The sequence below is a fragment of the Pelobates fuscus genome, chromosome 8, assembly GCF_036172605.1.
Source record: "Pelobates fuscus isolate aPelFus1 chromosome 8, aPelFus1.pri, whole genome shotgun sequence".
NCBI lineage: Eukaryota > Metazoa > Chordata > Amphibia > Anura > Pelobatidae > Pelobates > Pelobates fuscus.
The window spans coordinates 46,792,265-46,803,892 of NC_086324.1; the positions used below are offsets into that span (position 1 = coordinate 46,792,265).

At 36.9% G+C, this 11,628-nt stretch overlaps 1 protein-coding gene across 1 annotated transcript in view; it reads right to left on the reverse strand.

Annotated features, from left to right (window-relative positions):
- TTN (titin) overlaps positions 1 to 11,628 on the reverse strand; it is a 244,075-nt gene that overhangs the window by 19,926 nt on the left and 212,521 nt on the right. Inside the window, exons 292-304 of the mRNA XM_063429784.1 lie at positions 10,711 to 11,007; positions 9,868 to 10,455; positions 9,477 to 9,779; positions 8,756 to 9,052; positions 7,530 to 7,817; positions 7,128 to 7,427; positions 6,734 to 7,036; positions 6,238 to 6,543; positions 4,046 to 5,812; positions 3,660 to 3,953; positions 2,923 to 3,210; positions 2,188 to 2,487; positions 35 to 2,101 (exon numbers count right to left, since the gene is read on the reverse strand). Of these exons, the coding sequence (XP_063285854.1) occupies positions 35 to 2,101; positions 2,188 to 2,487; positions 2,923 to 3,210; positions 3,660 to 3,953; positions 4,046 to 5,812; positions 6,238 to 6,543; positions 6,734 to 7,036; positions 7,128 to 7,427; positions 7,530 to 7,817; positions 8,756 to 9,052; positions 9,477 to 9,779; positions 9,868 to 10,455; positions 10,711 to 11,007 (7,398 nt within the window). The remainder of the gene's footprint in view (positions 1 to 34; positions 2,102 to 2,187; positions 2,488 to 2,922; positions 3,211 to 3,659; positions 3,954 to 4,045; positions 5,813 to 6,237; positions 6,544 to 6,733; positions 7,037 to 7,127; positions 7,428 to 7,529; positions 7,818 to 8,755; positions 9,053 to 9,476; positions 9,780 to 9,867; positions 10,456 to 10,710; positions 11,008 to 11,628) is intronic.

Genomic DNA, 11,628 nt, shown 5'->3' on the forward strand with positions numbered 1-11,628 from the left:
CTTTTAATTTAGAAAAATACCAAAAGGTCCTTACCGAATGGATGTTCTGCAACAATAGGAGTAGATTCCACAGGTTTGCTTACTCCGAATCTGTTTTCAGCACTGACACGGAAAGTGTACTCCATATACTTCGTCAGATGAGTTACTTTGATTTGTGTGCGTTTTACGCTAGAATTAACAAGCTGCCATGCCGTTGTGCCTGATTCACGTTTCTCAACAATGTAGTTTGTAATATCAGTTCCACCATCATCTTCAGGTTCTGCCCATGACAATACACATGACTCAGCTGCTACGGAAGACACTTCTACAGGTCCTGTGATAGCACCTGGCCTTCCAATCACAACTACTGTGACAGTGAATGTTTTCACACCAGCTGTGTTCTCCAGTGTCAAATAATATCTTCCAGAGTCACCTCTCATGCTATCCTTCACAGTCAAGGTTGTTCTGTCTTTAGTTGTTTTGATGCTAACTCTGTCTGTCTCCTTAAGTCTCATTTCTTCCAGCTTCCATGTTACCTTTGGTACTGGACGTCCACTTATTGGTATGTCAATAGTAAAATTGCTTCCAGCTTTGCAAGTGATGAGCTGTCTGGTTATTCCACTAAGATCTGCTGTTGGCTCAATTTGAGGTTCCTTAATAATGACAGAAGCAAAGGATTCACGTGGCTCACTGTATCCAGCATCATTTTTGGCACGGACACGGAATTCATATTCTGTATTTTCTGTGAGATTGGTAATTGTTATGTTAAGTTGTTTTGTTTGACCAGCTTCAATCCAGTTATCTGATCCTTTTTGCTTCATTTCAATGAGATAAGAAGAGATTCTACTTCCACCATCATGTTCAGGTTTAAGCCAAGCTAATGATACAGACGATTTACTTGTATCAGTGATATCTAATCTTTTTGGTGGAGCTGGCTCTTCAGTAGCAACTATTGGTTCAGGTGTTTCATAGGGTTCACCTACACCATATTCATTTTGAGCTGAAACGCGGAAGTAGTATTGCAAACCTTCTCCAAGATCTGCAACCTTAATTATTTGTCGACTGCATTTTTCACTGACAACTTGCCAACTGCGGCGACTTGCTTCTCTCCTCTCCACAACATAATGGTGGATGCGTGCACCTCCATCATTGATTGGAGCATCCCACAATAATGTAATTGTTCCTCTAGTCACATCTTTGTAAGTAATAGGACCTGGTGGGCCAGGAGAATCCAGCACTTTCACTGTAAATGTAATAGACTTGCTACCACTATTGTTTTCTACAGTAAAGGTGTATTTTCCAGCATCATATCTATTACAGTCCTCCACAGTTAATGTACTGAATGAGTCAGTTGTATGAATATCAGCTCTCACACTGAGGTTTGAGTCTGCTTTGGTCCAAAGTGCTGTAGGGGTAGGTCTTCCTTTGAATGCAATGAAAAGACGAATGCTTGCACCAGCTCGAACAATGTGTGTTTGTTTGAAGTTGGCATCAATTTCAATTTCAGGTGAGGTCAGTCTGTCTGCAGTTAGTACTTTAGCTGGAACTTCACAACTGTCTCCCTTTCCTGCTCCATTGACAGCTGAAACCCTAAATTTGTATTCTTCACCTGCCTCAAGGTCAACAATGGTGTATTTAGTAGCAACCACGGCTTCAGCATTTACCTTGTGCCACTCACCAAGATCAGCTTTGCACATTTCTATGATGTAACCAATGATCTCCATGCCACCATCAAAGGCTGGCCTGGTCCATTCCAGACTCACTGATGTTTTTGTTGAGTCTGTAACCTTAACAACGCTTGGTGCACTAGGAGGATTCACGGGCTCTTTACATTTGATTAGTCGTGATATTCCACTGGAAGGACCAACACCTGCCTCATTTTCTGCCATGACACGGAATTCATACTCATTTCCTTCAATTAGGCCAGTAACCCTATATCTGGTCTCGGTGATGGGCTTCTTACTGGACACTTTGACCCAACGCATGCTCTTCTTCTCCCTTCTTTCTAGAATGTAATGTTTAATTTCATTTCCACCATCAGACTTAGGTCTTGCCCATGTGACAGTAATGCTGTTTTCATTTACATGAGTAGAATCTGGTACACCAGGCGCATCAGGAACAGCTATAAATAAAATAAATACAATTTAGTAAGACATGCAGTTTAATATATTTAGTATATAGTTTAAGATCTATGAATGAACCACTTACTATATTGTATTTGTGCAACCACTGGTTCTGAATCAAGTGTTTTGCCAACACCAAACTTATTTGCTGCTGAGATACGGAACTGATACTCATTGCCCTTGATTAGTTTGGTGACACTGTAAGAGCAAGCTTCAACTTTGTCATCAATTTGTGCCCAAGATAATCTGCTGGTCTCTCGTTTTTCAATGACATAATGAGTTATGGCAGAGCAGCCATCGTTAGCAGGAGGATCCCACCACAAGGTTAACTTCTCTCCACTTATATTGCTGAATCTTATAGGTCCACCAACTTGTCCTGGGGTATCTGTAAAATAAAACAAAAGCATACACATAATTACTCCTTTTCCTAAAACCATAGTTCTTAACCTTTTTGTTTATAGGGATCCAGATAATGTACATGTTATTAGCCTGGTGACCTATACTTCATAATAAAACAACTGAGACTCTTCCCAGTAGGTGTCTCCAGTGCAATAGGGAAAGCAACATACTGTGCACAATTTATTGTGGCTTTATGAATGAGTACAATAAACCCTAACCAGTAATGGAGACCCCTTTTTCGGTATTGTCCAGACATTAAGAACATAGTCATCCATGAGTATCTGTACAACATGTGTAACCATATAAAGATGTGTGTATGACAAGTAACTAGATAACCTAATAATTATTATTTTGGTAAAATGTGTAAAAATATATCAGGGAATGGATTCTTCCTTCGGGAAAATATATTTCTTATGAATACCTTGTACACGTATTGTCATGTCAGCCTTTTTGGTGCCTGATGAATTCTTTGCTTCCACAGTGTATACACCACGGTGATCACGAGTAGCATCCCTGACAAAGATTGAGCTGTGTCCAATTGCAGTGCTCACTTCAATGGCAAGCTTCTTGTCAAGTTCTTTTCCATCTTTCAGCCATGTTACTTGTGGTACTGGGCGTCCTTTTATCAAAGCTTTCACTCTAATGACTTCTCCAGCCTTCACAGTAAGACCTTCAAAGTGCTCAGGACCAAATTCAATAGATGGAGCAACTGAAAACAGAATGATACATGTCAATCAAAGCATTTAGAATCTACCCATCCAATATCTCAATGTAGAGCACAAATATCTATTTGACTAAGCTATCCAGAGCACAAATATCTACCAAATCTATACCAAGCACAAATATATGGCGAATCTATGTGGAGCATGGAAGGCAAAATGGAGGTGAAAGTAGGATCTTGATAATACTGCTAAGTACTATCTGCGATTCCCTAGTCACGTCTACAGAAATGATTGAAGAATAAGATATTAGCACTTAGATATTCTACACCAGTTGCATTGAATCATGTTTTGAGGGTATCTGTATGTTATTTTTGTGAGTGAAAAAAACTATACCAGCGATATAAATAACATTTGTATATTTTCTATATTTTTCAAGAGTTCATTAATTAGAGATATGTTCAAACGTAAAAAAAAATAGCATGACATTGATACTTACTGCTTTCATCCCTGGTCATTATGTACCCAGAGGATTGTGAAGGTGGGCTTATTGTTCCAACAGCATTCCTTGCAATTATTCTGAATTCGTAACGGTCACCTGGACTGAGGCCTGTCACTGTATACTGACATTCAGAAACATCGGTAAAGTTGCATCTCAGCCAGCGGTCACTTCCTTGACGCTTTTCAATGCTATATGCCACAATTTTACTTCCTCCATCACGTAGAGGTGGGTTCCATTTAAGAGTGACTGTTTCTCTGGTGAGATCAATATAGTCAGGTGTTCCAGGTGGATCTACAGAAAAATCAAATAATTTAAACTTTTCTTTTTTTTTAATCCTTAATGAAATGCTGATAATATGTATAAGTAAATTATGCAATACATACCAACAGGAGATACAGCCAGAGTGAATTTGCTGGGCTCACTCACAGGACTAAGCCCAGCTGTATTTTCTGCCAGGACTCGGAATTGGTAATCTAGACCCTCAATAAGCCCAGTAATTCTGTATTCCCGATTGGAGAGCAGTGAGGTGTTCATCCTCTGCCACAATATGCTATTTCTTTCTTTCTTTTCAACATGGTAACCGGTAACTTCAGAGCCTCCATCATAGATTGGTGCATCCCAGGAAATAGTCATTCCATCACTTGTAACATTGTAAACAACTGGTTTTCCTGGTGGGCCTGGTGGTCTAAACTGGTGTTTAGCAATGACATCTACAGAATTCAGAGGAGGACTCACACCATATCGATTTTCAGCTCTTACTCTAAATTGGTATTCTGTTCCTTTGACAAGATTTGGAATTTTGAAAGAGGTTCTAGCCACACTGGAGCATACCATTTTCCAGTTGGTTTGAGAAGTTTCACGCTTCTCAATGCTATAAGATGTAATTTCTCCACCTCCATCATCATCTGGAGCATCCCATGATATAATCACGCTGTCAGCTCTTATCTCATCAAATCTAATTGGCCCTTTGGGTTTAGCTGGAGGCCCAAGGGTTATAACAGTAATTGGGTATGACTTGCGAGAAATAGCATTGTCAAGAATCAAAGTATACTTTCCACCATTTTCTTTCTTCACATTTTTGATGTTAAGACTTACTTTGGCTTCAGTTTTCTTAAATCTCACTTGTTCACTTTCTTTAAGTGGGATATTGTCTTTCAACCAAGATATTGTTGGCCTAGGTTTACCCTTGTAAGGTATCTCTAAGTGTACATTGTGTCCAATTCGCACAGTTATTTGTCCTCCAAGTATTTCTGAGATGTCTGCTTCTGGTGTTATTACATAATCTTTGACTGTAATTGGCCCAATAGTTACTCCATCACTTAATCCTTTTTCATTTTTAGCCGAGACTCTGAAATCCATCACAGAAAGCTCTTTAAGTTTGGTAATTTCGAATTCACAAGTTTTGCTGATGCCAGCATGAGACCATTGTTGTTCATCTTTTAGTTTGCTTTCAACTATATATTCAGAAATGATGCTACCACCATCATGGTCTGGCTTGGTCCATACAAGAGTAACAGATGTTTTTGTAGAATCTTTCAGTGTCAGATCTCTTATGGGTCCTGGTACTTCAGTTGCCTTTACAGCTTCTGATGTTTCACAAGGCTCTCCTAATCCATTCTCATTTTCTGCAAGAACCCTGAAGAAATATGCTGTTTTCTCTGACAAGTTGGTGATTTTAAAGGTTGTATGAGAACATTTTGTTGTAACGGCAGCCCAGGCTCTCTTTGTGGCATCTCTCTTTTCAATAATATAATTAGTGACTTCAGCTCCTCCATTGATGAGAGGGGGTTCCCAAACCAGAGTGACAGTTCCACGAGAAACATTCTTAATATGGAGCTTCTGGCATTCTGCTGGAGTATCAAGTACTTTGACAGTAACAAATGTAGATTTTGGTTGGCCAACACCATTTTCAATGGTGAGAACATATTTTCCTGTGTCCTTGCGAGTAACTTGAGAAATATCAACTAATGTTGATGACTCTGTATTCTGGATATTGTATCTTGGATCATTACTGATGTTTTTCTCTCCTTTTCTCCATGTGACATTGGGTGCAGGTCTGCCTTTGAAGGGTATCATTATTTGAACATCTTCACCTGCCTTTGCAATAATTGATGTTCTAAGAGCAACATCAAGATCGATCTCTGGTTCCTCTGTAGAAACAATGAAGAAGTGCAAGAAATATATTATTGTGTGTTCAAAATATTAAAATAAAGAAACACACATAAGCTCTTAAAGTGCCTGTATCATATAAGGTATGCTTTATATAGGTGTTACAATTTAATTTATATTACACTACTGAAATCAGCAAATGCACAGCACCAAATGAAAAAAACAAACCATTATCTATACTACTTTTGTTCTCTCTTGCTCTCTCTCTCTCTATATATATATTTAAATCTGTCAACATTGAAGTTGCTGTTTAGTAGATAGGAGAGTGCACTGGATCTTGTGTATTGTTTACTATATATATATATATATATATATATATATGTTGTATATACTAAAAAGATATACCATGTCTTTGGTTCATGATATACCCTTTCAATCATATATTGTAAACAGTTCTCATACGTACCAAGTATATCTTTTGCTTGTACGGGTTCCACCAACTCAATAGGTTCTCCTTTACCAGCAGAATTAACAGCAGAGACACGGAAGTAATAGTCCACAGCGGGTTTCAGAAGAGAAACAACATATTCAGTTGTCCTCACTTCTCCTCTAGCACTAACGACAGTCCATTCTTCAGAATCCGATTCCCTGGACTCCACTACATAACTTGTAATTGCACTTCCTCCATCATAGACAGGTTTAGTCCAGCTAAGAGTTATAGATGTTTTGGTGCTATCCACAATTTTGAGTTTAATTGGTTGTCCAGGTTTATCTGCAAAATTAAACAGAACTTTAAGCATTAGTCCGGTGCCAAAAAAGGATCATGAGATATCTAAATCATACGGTCACATCCAAAGCTGGAAATGATGTGTATGACACTATATATTCAATCAACCAATTATTAAAAAAACAATACTCTGCAAAATCAAAATGAGTGAAAGGTATAAAGAAGAACATCTTACCAATGGGGTCTTCAGCTTTATAGAAATCAGATTCCTCTGAGAAAGGTCCTTCACCAGCAGCGTTAATAGCACAAACACGGTAATGATATTCACTGCCTTCAGTCAGGCCTGAGACCTTTTGTCTTGTGTCGCGTATAGATTCCTTTATGACTTTGAACCATCTCAGGCTCTTCTTGTCACGCTTCTCAAGATAATATCCCTTTATATCGCTTCCTCCATCTACAGTAGGTCTATTCCAGGTGACCGTCATTGTATTTTTGGTGATCATTGTAACTTCAGGAACACTTGGTGGTCCAGGTGTAACTTAAGTTATATAAAATGAAGATGTTAATACACAGAATAAAAAATATATGTATTTTTTGTTTAGAATATACCAATGCAACAAGAAACTTACCAAATGCATTTTTGGCTATCACAGGCTCAGACTCCAAAGGTTCTCCAACTCCATACTTATTGACACCTCTTACACGGAATATATACTCATTTCCTCTGATAAGTTTGGTTACTGTTATAAGGGATTGCTCGTGTTTTTCAGACACCAAAGACCACACGACACGGCTTGTTTCACGCTTTTCTACAATGTAGTGTGTGACATTTGCACCTCCATCATCTGCAGGTGGTTCCCATTGGAGAGTAATCTTTTCTGCAGTTACTGTCTTGAATTGTATAAGGCCTGCAGGTGGACCAGGTTTATCTGCACAGATGGGAAAAATATATAATAATTATACTGAAAAACTCATGCCAGATGTAGTGTGTATGTGTATTTTTTATAGGAAAATGTATGCCTTTTTCTTACCAAGAATTTGAACCCTGATGCTTGCTTGTGCAGAACCCATTGCATTCTTCAGTTTTAGTTCATAGTGACCACTGTTAACTCGTGAAGCATCTTTAATAAGGATAGATGCAAACTCTGTAGTGTTTTCAACCGATACTTGAGCATTGGTTTCTACCTCTTTTCCATTCTTAAACCATTCGATGGTGGGCAGAGGTTTCCCAGATATGCCAAGTCTTAGTTTAACTGCAACACCTGCCTTGAACTTGACAACGTCTGTGTACTCTGGTGGTATGTCAATTTGAGGTGCACCTTTGTTACATAATAGAAATAAAAAGAATGTGTTAGTGGTTTCATTGTTAAATTGGTAAGAAACTACAAGCAAAACAAGCCAATATAAAACTTCCAACTCTTGTATAGAGGACATTATTTAAAGATGGACATAACTATATCTACAGGGATTTTCACCAAGGGATATTTGGTCATTTTGAACTGCCCAGGCAACATGCAAACTACTGTATGTAAAAACAAAGCAGCCATTTACTCTCCATACTAGCTGGACAGTTTATATAAAGTATTTATTCTGTATATGAGAGAGACAGAAGTCACATTTGCAAACAGAAAGCATTTGTCTTTTTTTCTTCACTCATTGACCTCCATTGATTATTTCAACCCATTCAAATTTCTTTCTCATTTCTATATCTTGCCTTTTCTGTTAATCAATACGTGCCCTTTGCCATTAGCATGCTGTTCTTGTTTGTTAAAAAATGCGCATGGAGAATACCCTATTTTTTTTACCTCATTTACATCATTAGACTCAAAATTTGATGTTTCTTCAATTATTTTAATCATCTTTCTTCACGTCATACAATCACATATTTTACTATATTATGCAAGGAGCATTCCAAATACACAAAATAATATCATTATTATTCAGACTCTAATGGGTTTACAAGTATTGCATTATAGGTGCAGTTAAAGTTAAGGGATTTAGTTATTTAAAATATGTCAACTACGGTATTTTGGTCTAACTGTCAGCACCAGCTTATCACATTTATTTGCTTTATTTATTACCCCTCCTTTAATGCCCACGTGCATATAAAATTATTTAAATGTTTTTTATTTATAGAATATAACTCTTCAAGGCAGAAGGTAAATTTCGTTCAGCCATAAACCTATTTAATGGGGTATTTAAATTAATTGGACTAAAAATCTGCGGGGGCTTAGGACAAGTAAACATATATACTTACCATATGAGTCCACACAAGTTACTGGTCCCAGAACATCTGATGGGTTACTTATAGAACCAATGGCATTCTTTGCAAAAACACGGAATTCATATTGTGAACTCTGGGTTAAACCTGATACAATAAACTGTGTCTCAATAACATTGGTGAAGCTGGCCTTGGTCCATCTGCCATTTGGAACATCCCGTTTCTCCACAATGTATCCGGTGATTTTGCTTCCACCATCATATGCAGGTTTCTGCCAGGCTAAGGTCACTGAAACCTTTGAAATATCCGTCACACGGAGATTTCTAGGTGATTCTTTAAGAGGACAAAAAAGTAAGTAAAATTTAGCAACTGATATATCACATTTTCATCACACCTCCAACTATGCCAATTTAAAGGAAATCATGGCACCATCTCTTAACTATTTATTAAACATTAGTTTAAATATTGTAAAAATGTTTACTTCTGATAGTACTACTATGAACATACAATTGCACTCTGTGGAATTAATCATGCTATAACACTAAAAAAACACCATAAATAGCATATAAATGACAACATATATATTTGGAATTCCTAAAATCGCTTCACCAACTTTACTTGTGTATGGCATAGATAATCCTATATAAAGCTTTTGTTCACACAAATATTTTTATTTTGCCCATGAATAACATAGTTATGATTCCAGGAAATTAAATGAGTAAATACCATATTTTATAAGCAACTGGTAATCACTCACCACATGAATCAATTGCGAGAACTGGCTCTGATGGGTGACTTGCTTTTCCAATGCCGGCAGCATTTTCAGCATAGACTCTGAATTCATAGATTAAACCACCACTGATATTAGTGACCTTGAAATGACTTGTGCGGATTATAGTCTTGTTGGCCTTCTGCCATAAGATGCTGTTTCTGTCCTTCATTTCTAAGTGATATCCTATAACTTGGTTGCCACCATTTGATACAGGCTCATGCCAGCCCACAGTGATGCTCTCTCGTGTTACCATGTTGACCCATGGTGTGGATGGTGGACCAGGTATTGCTGAAATAAGATTGTAACAGCAGGTAAGAAAATGTAAACACGTATTTTAGATATAAATCAAACATTTATGTTAATGTTTTGAACTTACTGTATGGAAGCTTGACTGTGACAGATTCAGAATCAATATGGTCACTGATGCCGAAGCGATTTTCTGCTTTGATTCTGAATTGGTATTCTTCTCCTTTTGTGAGTTTCATTACTTTTGTTATATTTCTCGCAACTGTCGAAGACACTTCAGACCATGCAGCAGTGCTTGTCTCCCTTTTCAGAACAATGTAGTTTGTAACTTGACTTCCACCATCGTATGCTGGAGGTTGCCACTGTAGACTAACACTATCTTCAGTGACATCACTGATTGCAACAGGGCCAACAGGAGGTCCAGGCCTGTCCAACACTATGATTTTAACCTTTGATTTAGTTGTTCCGCTGGAATTAGATGCTGTTATTTCGTATGTTCCAGCATCAGCAGCCACACTTTCCTTCAAGTTAATGATAAAGCTTTCTGCTGTGATTTCAGTATTAAACCTTAAAGTAGATTTCACTAGAATACCTTCCTTTGACAATGTCACCTTGGGTAGAGGTTTACCAGATATGGGAATATCCACTTTGAGGTTAGACCCAGCTCTTACATAGACAGTGCTGTTTGGATAGCCTTTCATGTCAACATCAGGTGATTCTGAAAAAGTAAAAAACATGATGTATAAATTCTATAATTAATTAAGTACACATAAGTAATGTTCCACTGTCAGGCAACTGTATTTTGCCAATTATGTTTCAATAGTTAAATTAATAGTTTTATTTTGGATGCTTAGTTCGGTTAGTATTATCCGAATTAGGATAGGCATATATAGTTATCTTTATATATGATTTTAAAAATATTAGGACACTCACATTGTTATTCCCAATATGTTATGTATTGTAGAACACTTACCAAGTTTTTCTTTTACTGTAACAGGAAGCAATAGTTCTTTTGGATCACTCAACCCAGCTTGATTTTCAGCAAAAACTCTAAAGAAATAGTCAACATTTTCCTTGAGGCCATGTATGTCATGACGAGTTGTCTTAACAACTGCACATTTCACCCATTTTTGTTGTCCTTTCTCAAGAGCTTCTACGAGGTAGCCCAAGATTTTACTTCCTCCATCATGGTCTGGTTTCAGCCAAGACAATGAAACACTGTCTTTTGTAACATTTGTTACTCCAAGCTTCTCAGGTGGGCTTGGTTTCTCTGAAGTAACGAGGAAAAAAGGTTAAAAAAAATTAATTTGGCACATAATTGAAATATTGTACTGTAAAATATAATTATATTATCCCTGTCCCCTGGGTATTACTTGCTTTTTTGATCATTTCGCTCATGGTTACGGATAATCCCTTTTTATTTTTTGATTCTGGACATATCCAGTGTAGGAGCCCTACACTGATAATAACATATGTGTCCTACTACAGTGATTATTTGAGCCTTGCTATTTTACTATTAGTTTAGTGTTATATGTATTGTATGTATTGGTTTTATACCTGTTATATCTATCTATGTTTGTCATAAGTATATAGCTTTGTATAGATTTATATTTCTTATTGGTTAATACCCCGAGAGTCTTTATATATTCAGAAAAATAAAAAGCTTTATTTATTAATTTATCTATCTATCTATCTATCTATCTATCTATCTATCTATCTATCTATCTATCTATCTATATATATATATATATATATATATATATATATATATATATATATATATATATATATATAATTTATATATTATTTATTGTTGATTTATATTTGAGTTGATCAGGCTCTGATTTATGTTTTGCAACATCAGTTGAGATCTACATGTGCATCTTTATAT